General features: G+C 43.5%; 1 protein-coding gene and 1 long non-coding RNA gene across 6 annotated transcripts in view; one reads left to right on the top strand and one right to left on the bottom strand.

Annotated features, from left to right (window-relative positions):
• Window positions 1–858, bottom strand: part of LOC130146089 (uncharacterized) — a 16,268-nt gene extending 15,410 nt beyond the window's left edge. Inside the window, exon 1 of one of the 2 annotated variants that reach the window (XR_008820760.1) lies at window positions 777–858. This is a non-coding gene — a long non-coding RNA (uncharacterized LOC130146089). The other variant, XR_008820759.1, reaches the window with a different exon arrangement.
• NIPAL3 (NIPA like domain containing 3) lies at window positions 634–16,893 on the top strand. 4 transcript variants are annotated; one of them, XM_056331801.1, is made up of 13 exons: window positions 634–701; window positions 2,558–2,958; window positions 4,782–4,850; window positions 4,949–5,120; window positions 5,235–5,294; window positions 6,007–6,152; window positions 6,954–7,050; window positions 8,373–8,508; window positions 9,186–9,274; window positions 10,649–10,712; window positions 11,773–11,867; window positions 12,539–12,734; window positions 15,332–16,893. In XM_056331801.1, the coding sequence occupies exons 2-13, from the start codon at window positions 2,860–2,862 to the stop codon at window positions 15,597–15,599; spliced, it is 1,491 nt and encodes a 496-aa protein (XP_056187776.1). In that variant the 5' UTR covers window positions 634–701; window positions 2,558–2,859; the 3' UTR covers window positions 15,600–16,893. The 4 variants fall into 4 exon arrangements, with proteins under 4 accessions (XP_056187776.1, XP_056187777.1, XP_056187775.1 ...); XM_056331802.1 differs by lacking the exon at window positions 634–701 and adding an exon at window positions 1,089–1,449 and having other exon boundaries at window positions 6,031–6,152; XM_056331800.1 differs by lacking the exon at window positions 634–701 and adding an exon at window positions 1,094–1,449.

Genomic DNA, 16,893 nt, shown 5'->3' with positions numbered 1-16,893 from the left:
GGAAACCTTTGTATGGTTGGGGTTTTCCTTCTTCAGCTGTGAAATGACTGTTGCAAGTCCTGTTCCCATTCACTACGTGGCACCAAGTGATGATCTTCTGCTGGATGCATCATGCTCCAGAACACCCGTGAGCACCCGCGGCAAGGCAGCTAGCCACCTCACAGCACCACTGCGCACCCAACGTAACAACCTTGGGTGGCACTATTTTGTAAACGTTTCTAAAACCAACCACGCAGAACTGTTAATGTGCGGCGGCAAGGCAGAGGCTGAAGGACTGGGTTGGTTTGCTTACAGGAAGGCAGCGAAACAGCCATAACCGTTGTTGCTTTCCCTTCTGTGAGCTGCCGCGGCCCTGCTCACTGCAGGGGTGCTGCCCGCCCACAGGGCGCGGCCTCAGGGGGCGGCGGGGGCTGCCTCAGGGGGCCGAGACCTCAGGGGGCGGCGGGAGGCGGGTGTTGCCTCAGGGGGCCGAGGAGGCTTCAGGGGGCGGCGGGAGGCGGGTGTTGCCTCAGGGGACCGAGGAGGTCGGCGGGAGGCGCCTGAGGGAGGTCCTGCCATAGCGCTACAAGCAAACAACGCCACAGCCCCACCCCGCCCAGGTGAAGTGGCGCGGTGCATGCCGGGAACGGCGTCAGCCCTTCCCGGGAGGTAGCGCGGTGCAGGCTGGGAATGATGGGTACCTGACAGCGGGAGGCGGTGCGGTGAGCGCACGGCGTACACCCCCCCCCGCCCCGCCCCTCCCTTCCCCGGTGAGGTGGCACGGTGCATGCCGGTACCGGTGCGTCTCGGGGCTCTCCGGCCTTCACCGGTACCGGCGGCTGAGGGAACGCGTACACCTGGTTGCCAAGACAATGGCGGGCCTAGCTCTCCTCCAATCACAGCGCCTGTTACTTCGGGTGGTCCGGCAGATGCCCAATCACAGGCGAGCTCTCAGAGCCGTTGTGCGCGCTGTTGGACATGCGCGGCTAGTTAAGGTGGCTCGAGGGAGCGCGGATGCGCATGCGCCTTAAGTAGGCCCTGGCAGCTAGGCGATGCCACCACCGCCCCCAAGGCGGGCAGCAGGGGAGGCTGTGCCGGGTGGAGGTGTGGTGCCACGGTTGTCCTGAGAGCCCTGAGCCGGGGAGTCCTTCCTCCTCCCCTCAGGCCCGGGAGGGGCCTGGCCGACGGCAAGGCGCTGCCACGGCCCGGGCGAGCGGCGGAACCCGGCTCCTTCCCTAGCCCGCCCCCTCGGAGCCCGGCGCCGCGCTAGGGTTCATCCCATAGGCTGGGCCAGGCCCGATAGCCGCCCGACAGCCAATCGCCGCTGTTTGCTGGGGCCCGGCCCCGGACTGACAGGGCTGGCAGCGAATGGGAGGGGCCGGGCAGGGACCGACGGCATCTGGGCCGGGGACCGAAGTTGGGGTCGGAGGGCCTGGCCATGGGGGCAGGGCGGCGGCCCTGAGGGAGCAGGTGAGTGCGCGGGGCCGCCGCCCCCCAGGCGCTGCGGGTTTTCGGTGGGTCTTGGTGGGGAACCCGGGCTCCGCTGTGGGTCTCGGCTGGGGAGGGCGGCGTGACCCGGAGGGGCGTCGGGGGGCTGCTCTGCTCGAGTGGGCTGCCCTCACGGCGGGAGAGGCCTTTGCCCCCAGCTCTCCTCACAGCGGGGTGGTTTTGCCCTTTCGTAGCTCGGTTGTGCTGCCCCTGTCCCCCCCGCGCTCCCCAGCACGCCGTGGGACACCCCCTGAGTTACAGCGATCCCCCCTTGCAGGCCCGTGTTGGCCGAGAGAGCCATCAGTTCGCGGCCTGGGCACGGGGTGGGCCTTGCTACCTCAGAATGTGACCACAGGCCACTTGTCCGGGGTCTAGGGGATGCTCAGCCAGTTCAGGTAGCCCTTGAGTGGACTGAGAAGGATGGGCTGCTTGTGAGGATCAGGCCCCTACAATGGCTATACACCAGCATCCCCCTGTTTAGAAAGGGCCTTCACATCACAAGGTGATGCTGATGCTCTTTAAGCCTTTGGTGTAAGGAGCCATCATGGTGTGCAGGGACTACAGATGGGCTTGCTGCGTGCGGTGCTTCCCAGACACCTATAATGAGTTTAGCCTCCACGCTTTGCTCACGAAGTTACACTGAAATGACCTCTGTTAGCATGAAGAGCTGCACTGTCTCGTCCCCAGCACATGGGGATGGTGTGACTAATGTAATGCTGCGTCCTGAACAAACAACAGAGGTAACACAGGCAGTAGAGAAATGAAAAGCAGGGCTTGGAGGGCTCCAGAGACTTTTTGATAAGAGCTTTCCAAATGGCAAGGCCTGATGTTAAATGCCAGCTGCATATGTCACCCTTGGGACCAAGCCAGTTTGCAAGTTCTTTTAAAGCAAGGTCTGTGCGTGTTTCTGTACTAGAGACTTTGTCAGAAGGCATTTAAAATCTGCTTTCCCTGCTGATATGTGCAGTTGTTAATTTAATCCCAGGGAATTTTCTGTGGCCTATCCTTCAGCAGGATTTCATTACAGGTTTTGGACCATCAAGTTCATTTGACTTATTCTCTATTTTTTTTGTTTGCTTGTTTTTCTTAGTGCCACTTTGGAGAAATATAACCTTGCTGCCCCACTGACTGGCTGGAAGTATTGGCTCCTCTACACCTCTCCCTACCCTATTTCAGTGTAGCTTGGTGGGGGAAGAAAAGCAGCAGACGGGCCACAAAGAAATTTTTTTGTGCTTTACTGAACTAATTGTGGCTTGTCCAAGAAAACAGGATGGCTGGGAAGAAGTGGTACCAAGTTACAGACAAGGCGGTTCCAGCAGGGTCCAAGTCTCTTCTGTAAAGAGAAGTTACAGTATCAAAACAGCTGAAAAGTAAACATTCCAATCAACCAAAATGGAAGGAGGCAACAGTCCAAATCTGCAACTTCAGCAGCTCCCATTGGCCACAGCAGCAGTTTCAGTGCAGCCACACACTGACTCCTTTTCTTACAAGGTCAGATTTCTACCCTGGTCTTATCTCTGGGGGTCCTAACTATCCAAGTAAACCAATAATGCAACTGTATTGTGTTTATTTTTTTTTTTTTTTTAGAAAGTGTACTGCCTTTGTATTCAGCCATGCCCGGAGGCCCCAGTATATTATATGCTGTGTAGATAAGCAATGAGAGAAATTCTGTGTCTTGAAGAGCTAGAAAAAGTGAAGAAAGGGCTGGCAGTTAAAAGCTGTGGATGTCTGAGGGTGGTTAGGTGCAATAAATTCTGCTAGGTGCCTTTTCAGACTAACCCATACATTAGTAATGGTGATCAGATGTTCTGGTCTGCTGTAGATTCAAGTGCTTGAATTTCACGTGGGTCAACCCATAGCCAATGCCGAGCCTGCAGTTGAGATGGGATGTGCTGCTGTAGTCCTTCCTTATTCTCCAGCTGGGAACAGATCTGCTCCCAAATCAATTTCTTCTGAATCCCTGATTCTGAAAGTGCTCAGAAATTCACAGCAAGAAGGGCTTTTTTTTTCACTGGAAAAAGTACTTTGCTGAGGCTGCAGTCCTTTTATAGGTGCACTGTAAAAGTTGACCTGACTGATGTTGGCTTGCAGGCTTTCAGAGTCCAGAAGCTGATCCCAAACCTGCGCTGCATTTGGGGGCTTTTCAGCTGTGGCACCATCTGCTCCATGTCCTCTAAACTGACGTCCAGTTGCTGAACCAGTAAACTGTGCCTGAGCTTCTCTGCCAACATCTGTAATCACCCAGTGATGTTTTTCTGCCAACTTTACTTGTAGGAAGATCTCTCAGGTGCTTTTGAAAGAAGCCATTTGAGTGAATCTTATTTTCATACATCCCAATAAAAGAGATTTTTGCTCCACTGATAAGAACTTGAAATCTTAAAGTTCCTGCCTTACTGTGTATAAGAAAATCATAAATAGTATATTTACTGTTAAGGGAGGAATACGAATGTGAGCTCAGTTATCCCAAATCAATCAAAGTAAGTACTAGACTTGGAGGCCAGCACCAAAATGAAAAGTGCTAATGACATCTAATGAGATTTACACAGTTGTTCGAAGAACACAAACAATAAATGGCCTCGCTTAGCCTTAGGCTCTTCTGTTTACTCCTAATGTACTTTTCCTTTGTGACTCAGACTGCTTTACATTCTTTTTTATTTCAAATTCTGTCTTTAGACCGTGAGAATTATCACGTTGCTGGGCATGCTAATGTAGAAGGGGTTGAGAGCTTGCTAGGAGCTGCTACCAGTTGCCCATTATTTTGGAATAACTGGTTCATACAGAAAGCAGCATAAAATCTGTGATAATTGGGTTGCCTCATTAAATGGCCTAAACTACCTACTGAACCAGCAGATGATATAAGTGGAGAAGAGCAGAATATCTCTTAAGATGTGAGCTGCAGAATGCAGAGGTCCCTGATCCATACTCTGCTGAATTTCAGGGCAACAAACATCCTCACAAAGAGTTTTTCAAAGGGAGAAATGAGTGAATGGGTTGTTGTGTTTTGCTTTATCTTCTTCCCCTCTGAGAAACTGCAAAGAATGCATATATATGCACACTCATTTAAGTCTCTTGTAGAAAGTATCTGTTAAGGAAAGGTTGTCTTTCACCTGAGTTTCACAGATTTGGAACATAGCCACAGGGAACTTACCTGAATTGCCCTAGATCAGGTAGAAAGGGAGGAAGATAAACAGAGATTTTACTGACGGGTGACCTTGGAACCATTTGCCCTCATCCAGACTGTGCAAAAAGCTCCAGCTTCCTTCAGGGTCTGGTGGCTAAATTTAATACTGGTGTGTTGACTTTTGTTTTTACAGGAGAACTTGATTGGTGCATTACTAGCTATTTTTGGGCATCTTGTTATCAGTATTGCACTCAACCTCCAGGTGAGTATCATGAAGCAAATATTCACCCTGCCTTAGGCATCCTGCATTAAAAAGCGTTGAGCATGCCAAAGCTGCGCTGCCTTTATTTTCTTTTCTAGAAATACAGCCACATCCGGCTGGCAGGTTCCAAAGACCCCCGAGCCTACTTCAAAACCAAGACGTGGTGGTGTGGACTGTTTCTGCTGGTGCTGGGAGAACTGGGAGTGTTTTCCTCCTACGCCTTTGCTCCTCTTTCACTGATTGTGCCACTCAGTGCAGTGTCTGTTATAGGTAAGGGGGAGAGAGACAACAGCTGTACAAGCCTGCGTGCGTTCCTGTGTGAGATTGCTGATCATTAGCCTGATGCATAACTCACTGTTTCTCTCTCCTTTTTTTTTTTTATAGCCAGTGCAATCATAGGAATTATATTTATTAAAGAAAAATGGAAGCCCAAGGATTTTTTGAGTAAGTTCCACAGTTCCTTTTCATTTATCCTCTTTGTTTACAAGCCATTCAACACGCAGCACAGCCCCTCAAGAATCATAATTAGAGGGATGACAAGATCTCCATTAACTATAGTACCTCTTTGCAGAAATGCGTCATCTTATCCACTGTTTGTTAAAAAAGGATTGCTTTGTTTTTTTCTGACTTGTGCCAAATCACCTAAATCTCACAGATTTTAGAAATACATGGGAATGGTGTTTGTTTGCAGGATTTGCGAATTATGGTTCTCTAGGCTGAAGCTGCAGCGTAGGGCCTTGACTCTGCAGTAGTGTAGGCACAACTGAGTCAGCTGGATTTCATACATGCGCAAGTGTTTGTGGAACTGAGGCATGAATTCTTGTATTTCTTAGAAAACGGGCTGTGGGCATTGCCAGGCAGGATAAGCCCCAGATTACAGGTCTTGTAGTTCCTGTTTGTTTAGCAGATACTACCTGGTATGAGCTTTTTTTTCCTCACCTCCCAGCATGCGCATTGCCTAGGTTTTTTTTGGTTATAATATTTTGAAAGTGGGGCATGAAGGGCAGAGGAATGAGTCATCCAGAGGAATATGCATGATGTCATTAATGATCATTGTGCATGTGCAATGTTAATTCCATGCATCCACACTAACCCACTAACTTTGTCCTCTCTTTTTTTTTTTTTTTTTTTCTTGTTTGTCCTTTGGTTGCCGAAGGGCGCTATGTTTTGTCCTTTGTAGGCTGTGGTTTGGCAATTGTTGGAACTTACCTGCTGATAACATTTGGACCTAATAGTCATGAGAAGATGACAGGAGAAAATATCACTAGGCATTTAGTGAGCTGGCCATTTCTGTTGTACATGGTAAGATGGCCCATAAAATATGGGACTGTTTTCTGCTATATGCCTGACTGAGAGTTTAATTTCAAGCATTATTTTTCCTTATGGTTACTACCAAATATTCCTTGGACTTGCTAATGAACCTATGCCATCTTTTCCTGGTGTCAGTTCCACATTGCACATAGACACATGCATGCACAATTTGGAACTCTCCCATTCTGTCTCTGATTGATTCTGTTAGGACTTCAATATGTTTTAACTGAAAAGTTTTAGAGCAGCTTGTTCTCTCCTGACCTGTCAGCTTCAGCCTGTAGCAGTAGTACTGATGGCAGCTGAGAGCAACTGCTCCGGAGGTGTCTGAATACTGTGCTTGCATCTGGGCTTTTTCTTGACTGACTTTCTCTGGAGCCATCAATCAATCATTGAAAAATCTAATGAAATCTCTCATTTTTTAATGGAGATAAGTTGGGACATTAAATAAGATGTGTGCTCCAGGGATCACTTACAGAACCTCATTACAGAAAGAAGGCTGAGACCTCTGATGTGAATATTCAGTCAGGATTATTTGATGATCTGCTTCACCATGAATATAATGTCCCATGTTTTATAGTGTCCCATGTTTCCTGTTCTGCAAGAAGCTATTGAATATCTCATCTAATTAGAATTTAGGATCATGTTAAATTTCATCTATAATTGTGTGGGATCCTCGTGTCGTTTGATTTGCCCTTTTATGTAATTCTAATGTTTGACTGGCTCAATGTTTCTGTTTACTGCAAACCCCATATAGCCTGCATTTTTTTATATTCTCTTTTCTGTCTTTCTTAGCTTGTGGAGATCATCGTATTCTGCCTGCTACTATATTTTTACAAGGAGAAAAATGCAAACTACATTGTAGTTATTCTCCTGCTGGTAGCTTTGCTAGGTAAGTTGATATAAACTTGTAAGATCTTCTAACTCTGGCTTATAACAGTAAACTACAGTAAACCACAGCATCTATGGCATATAGGGAATTATATTCATCTAATTAAAATCATAAAATGCACTAGTCTGCTCCAGAAAACTACTACACATTAGATGAAGCTAATATCTTGCAGTGAAGTTTAGGATCTTTGCAAGTGACTGTTGAACAATTAAGACTTATTTCCCATAAGGATGAATAATCTGCCACATACAGAAAGTGCAAGTTATTTATTAGTGTTCTTAATTTTAATCTGTGCATGCAAAGCGTGGTATGCTATCTTATCTATTCCATGGCTAAGGAAGGCTGATGCAGTGGATGAAAGAGAAGACTTGATCTACAAGAATCTTACTGTCTCTGGGAATATTTGCTGTGTGGCTAAAGAAATGATCACTACCCTGCCATGCCAGTCTGTCCCTACTTAAATTGGGAGAACTTCTGGCCTTGGGGTCACGTGATGCTTTTGATAGCCTCATAGCCTACAGTGGGATCTTATAGTGACTTTGGAAAAGCCAGGATTTCTCTTGTACCTTTTCCCATATAAGTCTGGTTTTTTTAATAAACTGTGATCAGTTTAATCTTTAGAAAGAGTAAATAATAGCAAGGCAGTGATGCAGTCTGACGTGCTGTTGAATCTATGTTGCAGTCCTCTATTTTTGCTATTTATGCAGCTTCAGTTAGTGCAGTCTCTTTTTTTTCTTTTTTTCTTTTTTCTTTCTCTTCTTTTTTTCTTTTAACTGTTTGGGGCTGGGTGTCAGTAACTGATGCCTCAGAGGCTGCACGAATTGCAGGCAAAGCAGCTGTCCTAATTCTGAATGGTCCTGACTTGTGCTTTCAAGAAATGGAAAGGAAATAGGCTCTTTCTGATTCTTGTTTTGAAAGCTTAGCTTTATTAACCAGGCCAATATGGCATCAGAAATTAAAATTTGTATCCTTCCATCATGTGATTGTGCAACGCTGTTTAAACACTTTAAAAAAACCAACAACCAGCCAAACAAAAAAAACAGTAAATGCTCTTAGTCCTGTAGACAAGGGAACAGTGAGACAGAAAGGTTAGGTGATTTATTGAAGGTTGCTGTGAAGTCATCGGGAATAAAACTGGTGGAGTCAGTGATAAAATAGGTAGTTTGCATCCCTTGTTTGGCCTGGCTGGCAAAAAGAGTTCAAGTTCTTGTAGATCTTGGTTTTGTTTGCAGTTACCTGTCACATATAGAGCGAACATGCAGTGTTCCTGTCCCTCTGAGCATGTATCAGTGCTTCAGCTGAATCCTGGTAAACATTTACAGGTTCCATGACTGTTGTGACTGTGAAGGCTGTGGCAGGCATGATTGTTGTCTCGATACAAGGAAACTTACAACTCGACTACCCCATATTTTATATCATGTTGGTGTGCATGATTGCGACAGCGATCTTTCAAGCAACGTAAGATATTCACTCTCTTTTTGTCTATAATTGCGCTGGTTTTAGTGGGTCAGTAAATAATAGACACTTTGTTATCCGTTCCAAGAATGCTGATTAAATTTTAGGAGAAGAATTATCCATTTCCTTCAGTGACCTGTCCTCAAATCCATGTCACAGGAGCCTGGGATAGTGGTGGTCTTTGCTTTTCCATGTAGTGACACTGCCAGTAGTTTTAATCCCAGATTTGTACATCATTCAAGTATTTGCAAAACAATGTTAGGAATGAAATAGCAGCAAATCAAATACAGTATCTGTGCACTGGGTAAAACCAAAGTGCAGAATCAGTGTTGTTGACGATGTGTCTTTGGTTTTTTATATCTGTACTTGCCGTAACATAAAAAGCTGGTAGCGGCAGGGATGAAAAGCTATTCAAAACATGAGTGACATTCTGGCCCTAAGGTCATGGCAGTAATTCCATTGCTTTTAGTCAGTACAGCCATAAGGCTTACTCTTCTATCATTTATATGAATTCCAAGGGATGCTGCAGGTTTAGTGAGAAAGAGAATAAATTTCTAAAATGTATGCATTGCTTTTGAAAGGTGTTTCCAAAAAGGAGACCTGTAATAGTCCCTGGTAAGTGCTGTACAGTTTGAGTATCCTTCCCAAATCAACCCCTGTTGTCTGTCATTGTATTGCAGGTTTTTAGCTCAAGCATCACAGCTGTATGACTCATCTCAGATTGCCAGCATCGGCTATATCCTGTCCACAACAGTAGCAATCACAGCAGGTAACAGTGTGTTGGTCCTTTCTAAAAGAAGGGCGAAAGATTTTGGAAAATGATCCTTGCTTATGGATGAGGGAGGTGAATACTCAGGAAGATGATGACTTGTATTTTCTTGTCATCTGTCTTCTGCAGCTGGCTTTGTTACATTTTTTCCTCCCGAAAATGTGAATCATCCCATTAGACTGCGTTAAAATGTTCTGTTAAGTTCTGTCATTTTGTTTAAAGCACATGGGTACTTACGTTTGAGACTGTATTACTCATACCATGCTAGCCTGTAAAGAGGGTGATGTATGATCTTAGAGGTGCAACTTGAATACGCAGCTTTTGTTAAAACGCATGTGATACAGTGTAGAAATGTATTTGCTTCCTCTGTACAAAGTTGTTACAATTTTCTGCCTGATAGTAGTGTTTGCATTGTATCTAGAATGCAGCTGCTCACAGCCTTTTTATAGGCACTTTTTTCTTTCTGAACAGTTTACTCCACTTTCAGCCCTTGCCCACATAGGAAAAGCTTTGTCTGCATGAACAAAGATGAGCATTTTAAACGCCTGAGGCTTCAACCCTGCCAAGCAGCCTTCTTAAGGTTTTCTTCTCCCCACTTAGACATATGAGCAAAACTGAGGAAAACAAACAAACCAACCAAAACCCCAACATTCGAGAAAGTACCCATCACTGTCAAGCCAATGCACTGTCTGTGTAAACAGTAATGCTTTTTTAGATATATAAGGGCAATAGCTTCCCCCGTAAATTACACATAGCCTTTTAATGCTCTTCGTCAGTGTCATGAGAGAGAATGGCCTACTCTTTGGTGAATGTTTATTTTCAGTTGCATTCCAAACCGTACGCTGCTCTCAGATTTATCAGTTTATTTACTTTACTTCAATTAGAAATGTAAAGAGTAGAAGCCAGAATGTGTGTCCTTTTGACATCCAGGGCACCAAGGACACTTGGGATCGTACAGGTTTGAGCTGTATATGCTTGTTTGGGGCCAAGAGTTTGTATCCTGTTGAGGTTAGAGAGATTTGATTTGGTTTGTCATGAGACTTCAGAAATACAGTCCAGCAATATTTCCTTCGCAATCCCCTATCCCAGTATGGAAAGATTTGTGCTAATTGCTGTGCTGCTTGCATCTGTATTAGTTACACTGGTATCGCTATTTTGGTAGTGAAATTCTAAAAGATTTGTCAATAAATTGTGTTAAAGTAGAAATCAGGCCACCTTTTCCTATTTTAAGATCATAAAAAAACCCAAAGGTGCTGACTATAAAAATAGAAATCTTACATGATTTGGTTTCTGGAGTGACTAGTGCTGGAGATGTAGCACTAATTGCTCAAGTAAGCTGGGAAGGAAGATGTAATGAATTATTTTCTTTTAAAGGAGCAACTTTTTACTTGGATTTCACCGGTGAGGATGTTCTGCATATATGTATGTTTGCGCTTGGGTAAGTGTTTAAATTTCCTTGATAGAAAACTGGAAAGTATTTCTTCATATGACTAAAATAATTTAAAAAAAAAGTATGTATGTATCTATCCACGTATGTTTTGGAGGTACATACTGTCTTGGAGAGGAGGACAAATTGAAAGCACCTTCTTTGTTAGAGCAGACAATGGCCCATAGCTCTCAGGATCTTGTCAGAATGATGATGGATGCTCTAGAGGAACCGTGTAACACTAGGTTATGCATAATTGTACAACATTAAACACTAAATCCTTTACTGACCCCACTGGAGATCAGCTTGGCTGTTGAAGCATATAGGCTGTTTTTCAAGCTACCTGCTCATGAATCTAGAAGAATTGCACAATAACTAAAAGAAGCTGCCTCTAGGGAATCTTATTTCAGGTTTTGCACTGAGCTTCACTGAACTGTGACTGGACTTCTGGAGTCCTATTTCTGAGGGCATGGGCACTCTCACAGTGAAGATATGATCAGTAAAACATTTGCTGTGTAACTCAGTATTTACTCTTAGTACAGTGTCTTGATGTGATTAGCTCTCCATAATTGGGACATTCTGAAATGCCTTTCAGATTAGTACAGAAGAAAAACAACAATTGGGAGATTAATGTTATGAACTGCCCCTTTCTCTGTCAATGTACTGTAAAGATCAAGATTAACAGTTGTTAGTTTGTTTACCTATGGGAAACCTTTCAAAGGTCAGGCTGCTAAATCCTGGAGTTTCATCAAAGAAAACCAAATTTTGATATGTTTCCTTTCCCCTTTAGTTAGTCAAAGGTAATTAATTAATGTGAAGACCGTTGCCTGCATTTTGATACAGAAAAGGTGAAATTGTTCTGATTGCTAGGTGGATTTCAATACTGTTGAAGAGGGTTATTCAGTTGGGACAGTTCCCTGTAATTCTGACTTCACAGTTCTTTCACTTTCAGTTCTGAGTAATTCTTTGTGGTGCTACAAGACAGGCACTTGGAAGAAGCAGCATGCAATATTGCTCTCTTTTTCTTTTCCCTTTTCACAGTTATCTCAGTAGATCTTCTTTTCTCTCTCAGATGCCTCATAGCATTTCTAGGTGTCTTCCTGATCACAAGAAATAGGAAGAAGTCTATCCCATTTGAACCGTACATATCAATGGATGCTATGCCAGGTAACGGTAAAAATACAGTGGTTTATCACTCTTTCTCTCTTAAATGTTAGGCTTCACAACGAAATCTCAAGCTTTAGGTTCTGCAAGTGTCTGGATATATCAGGTGGCTGTCTTGTTTTCTGGTTTTTTCTTCTCTTGTTTGTTTGTGCCATGTGAGGGGTATGTGCATGTTTTGCGTAGAGCAGAGAAGTGATGTGCCACTTAGATGCCACTTGTGCTGGGTCCTCTGACACCTAATGCCATATTTTATCAGAACAGCCTTGTCCAGTTGGCTGCTATCTGGGAAGACAAACTAGCTTTGAGCGTACACTTGGGACTGGGCTTGGTCTTCATCTAGCGGGAAGAATTGATTGTTGGGAAAGGCTGAGATATGTTGCCAGAGGGAGCAGAAATTTCTTTTGGAAAGTACAGCTAAACTCTCTGGTGAGCCGCATAAAAGATATGCAGCACTTGATAAATAACTGACTGCCATCTCTCATTCACTTGAAGCTTATTTCTCCATCAGTTGCTTTAGTGCCAAGCAGAAAAACATTATGTCTTTCATTTAATGCTCCAGGAACTGATGAGCCACATATCATGAACACTAAGTCTTTATAATTTTCTGATTTAAGAGTGCAGGAAGAATGTACTTTTGTTCTGAAGCATTTAATCTCTGTCTTTGCTCTTTTCAGGCATGCAGAACATGCACGATAAAGGGATTGCAGTTCAGCCTGACCTCAAAGCTTCTTTTTCCTACGGTGCCCTAGAGAACAATGACAACATGCCGGAAATCTATACTCCAGCTACACTGCCGATTGTGCAGGAGCAGCATGGTTCCAAAGGAGTTTCTGCTCCACCCTACAGGGTGCTGGAGCACAGCAAAAAGGAGTGAGTGACCTTTAAAGAACTGATTTGAATCGTCAGAAGTATGACCTTTATTTATTTACCCATTAAAATATAAGCAAGTGTAAAACCAACCTTGATATAGTTTAAAGCTCATCTCGAGCTTAACTTTCAGGGCTGATTATTAAAATAAACAACTCTCTAGCTGTGAACTTGAAAGCATTCATCTTAGTGAGAAGTAAATCACAGTTCTCCATTGAAGGCTGCCATCTGGAAGCATGAAATGGTGAGTGCAGCATCACGGCAGTATGAAACTGATGAGATAGCGGATGCTGTGAAAACACAGAGCCGTGGGAAGAGACGTGACTGTGCAATTTTTAGTCCTGCTGGGAGTGGGTTTATCTCCAAATAGAAGTTTTCAGGAGTTGCTCACAGAGGGAGGAAGGCAGGATTTAATCTTTCATATATAGAGACTGTGACAGATTTCCAAAAAAGTTGTAAATCCTCACGTCTCTAGCGTGACCACCAAACTACCTTAACATTGCAATAAAATGTAATTGTTTCAAGCATGAATACCGAGTGTCTTTAGAGCAGCAGAACTGGTTAGAGTAAGCAAGCTACTTTATTCCTTCAAAACATGAATCTTGGAACACTTCCTGTACAAAATTCTTTGGCAGGTGTTGAACATATGCACTGAGTATGTGAATTGTTATTATAGCACCACTGGATTATATGGCAGCTTAGAACAAGGATTATTTGTCTGTTTTCTGGTTACATAGCAGGAGCTTCAGGCTGGATTAAATGATGCAGAGGGAACACTGTATAGTACAAGAACAAGGAGAAATGAGAATAGTAACATGACTGGTATCTGGTGGGAATTTTTTGTAGTTCTTGATGAGGTCCTAATTCTATATCAGTTTTCTTCCTGGTTGAGGCAGGATTTCCAACTTCGTTTAGTGGTCTTAAATGCTTAAAGGTGTTGACATTCCTTAGTTGAAAAGCTCAGTCTAGCTGTTGTAGGCTGGGTATCCCGTGTAGTCCCATGCTCCCCTGCCTCTTTTTTTTTTTTTTTTCTTTTAAAAAACGCAAAAAAAAAGATACTAGTCTAATACTGTGAATGACCTAAGAACTAAAAAGAAGTGTGCAAAGTCCAGCACTCAGTGCGGACTGTAAGAATAATGGAGCACTGTGTACTCGTGATATTTATCCTTCCAGCTTCCAAGAGATGGCTAGAAGCTGATACGAAGGGAGAATAGAGACAAGGCGGGGCAGGGGGAACTTGTCAAGTGGAAAGGACAAAGTACGAAGTTTACTGGCATACGCAAGTTGTACTGGCACTTTGATATCAACATCTTCTCTAAAAGCTGTTGTTTTGCTGGGAAACAGAATTTTAATTCTGCTTGGTTTGTCTTGGAGTGTATGGGTAGTGGAGTGTCTCCAGGACCTTAGAGGACTGTACTTGAAATGAATAGTACTTGTGTTCTGTGCATTTTTAAGTGGTTACTCTGATACCGAGGATTTTGGGAGGATCTTGGACTTGAAACAATGGCTTTCTGGTTTTTTTGGGGGGTTGTTTTGTTTTTTGGTTTTTGTTTAATTGACTCATGGCCAGTTTCTGTTTCCACTACCAAAAATTCTCAAGAACTCCACTGAATCATGTATAGTTATTCCAGATTCTTGTTATTGTATATGACAACAGATCTGTTCTTCTGCATGTTTGCCTTGCCAGCTATGAAAACTAATTCAGTTTGGAAATACTTGAGATTGCTTTGCAGCTTAGAAAAATTATAACCTCCCACCCTGCCCCTGCAAAGAGTAGATGCCTAGTGCCTGCACGTGTACCTATATGTGAAGTTTCTTCACCAACTTGGCATGTCTGACAATCCAGATCTTATCAATGGCATCCTGTATGCTCCAGCTTATGAAACCTCAAGAAATAACAGCTTTTCTTTTACCCTCAGTACTTTTTGTGTTTAAGTAAGATAACAATGTTAATGGGCTAATACTGCCAGAACATTAATCTTGTTGCAGTTGCAGTGACACTGATTTACTACCTTTGGCTTTGTATCCCCGGTAATCGATTGTTTGTGAATTTATGTGCAGCTTTTGTTCATTAACAATACAAAACAAAGTACTACAGGGGAGGCTGAATGGGAAGGGTACAAGAATGCTGGCTTTTCTTATCTCTTTCCTTTTAATCAATGAGGCAATAGTTTGACCTATTAGTTCTGAAACCACAGAAACATAATGTTTTAAAACAAGCCGTGCTAAACCATGCATACATTTTACATGGCAATATTCTCTGTGTTTAATTATTACAGAAGTTGCTGTGGTATAAAATAATTATTCAGAAGGGCCTAAATGTTTTACTATTGACTTGTTGGTCCTGTGTGTAACAGAATGCAGTTTTCCCAGTTCTTAGTTTCTTGGAGGTATTTAAAAGCTGCTGCTGACTGGTGTACAAACTTGGAGCCAGTAAACAGCTGGTTTTTCTGCTAATTGCAGGACCTGACATCATGAGAGACAGGCACAGAGTGCTTTGCCGGGGGTAGAGAGCTACTCTGATGTGGAGCCCTTGCTTGCACTTCTCTTTTGGGGGCTGCTCTCTGGCCTGATTCAGTGATTTTTATTTTTTTTTGCAGTAAACTGCCCAGATTCTCCACAGCCTTGCAGCCTGAGCACGGACTGACTTCTGGCCTGACCTTTCTGTTTGTCAGAGAGCCCTCAGTTGTCAGCACATGGCTGTGTTCTGCTCTGAGTGAAATTTCCTCCAGCCATAACCTGAGCTTATGTATTATTATGCTGTTTTGGCCCTTTTCTTTCAAAGACTCTAAAGGCAAGAGTCTTGCTCCAAAGTTTTATATAACCATGTTTTATTTACAGTCTGTGTGTTTAAATAGTTCTACTTAATGATGACAGCTCCCTTTACCTGCAGCGAGAGTTGCTTGTGGAAACTTCCTGACAAAGGACTCCAAGGGAGGTGATGTCTGTTTCTACAGCACATAAATCACTATTTTTGATTATGCTGTGGTGCCACATCGGTAGAGCCTGAGGTGCTCCTTGGGCTGTAGGTCTCAACTCAATGCACTGATGTTGTAAGGGTCACATTTTCCCCCTGTGTTAGGCACTGTAAGCACAGTAGAAGGACTGCCAGACTGCACCTTGCTCCTGCTTGCTGCCTGTGTTCAATACTTGAATTTTAAAATGCAGGGGGTGTTTGTATTTTAGGCACTTCCCCCTTTCCTGCTTTTTCTCCCTAGCTTCCAAAAGATTGTATTTTCTGCTCTTCATCACAGTCTTGCAGCCGCTGCCTCTGTTGCTGAGAAGGCATGAACAGGGCCCCTAGAAGCTAAACATCTGTTTAAATATGATTGTAGGACTTCTGTGGTCTTCTAACAGGGGGAGGGTATAGCTCAGGATTGAAATAAACTCCATACCTCCCTTCTAGTTCAGAGTTTACAAGCTGAAAACAGGAAGCTATTTGTACCCTCAAGTCTATCCTTTTTACAGAATATTTGTTAGTCTGAGGTGACAATGGCCATGCCCAGGATTGCAGCAAACATTTACAGCTAAACAGCACATGAAGATGTAAAGGAGAGGAGCCCTGTGCCGCATTCTAGTCCTTGCAGCGTGAAAAATAATCTGTTGGTGTACAGCACACTTTAACATGTATGTGTCAAAATTCCAGTTTATCTAGGGCTGATCCTGAGAGAGGCAGGGTGCTGTGAAGAGCAGAGTATGCTTAGATTTCCAAATGTGCAGCATTTTTCAGCATCAAGAGCTGAAAAAGTATGCACAAAAATAAAGTGACTGCTGTCTCCTTTACTAAGCTGGTGGAATAGCTCCTCAACTCTCTTATCTCCCAGCTGCTTTATCAAATGTGAACTGACATCTATTGCCTCCACGCTGTGTGGCTTTTCAATGCACCAGAGCACTTAATATATTCTCAGTGTGTATCTTACATGTAATTTAATGCTGTGGAATACAGCTCCTGTGTTGGTTGAATGTACAAAATGATTTGCCTACAATGTTCTCTTGTTCACCCTAAAATGTGTAAATAAATCAGGCTTTACAGTATTGGATTATAAGAATAACGGCTCAATTTTTCATAAGCACTGTTGCATGTCTATTTAATTCTATTTGTCTTTTAGGTGAGACCTTTGGAAATGAAACCTAATAAAAGATTTTGGTAAAACGTACAGAA

Source organism: Falco biarmicus, chromosome 3 (genome assembly GCF_023638135.1).
Source record: "Falco biarmicus isolate bFalBia1 chromosome 3, bFalBia1.pri, whole genome shotgun sequence".
Taxonomy (NCBI): Eukaryota; Metazoa; Chordata; class Aves; order Falconiformes; family Falconidae; genus Falco; species Falco biarmicus.
This window is presented reverse-complemented; position numbering and strand designations above follow the sequence as displayed.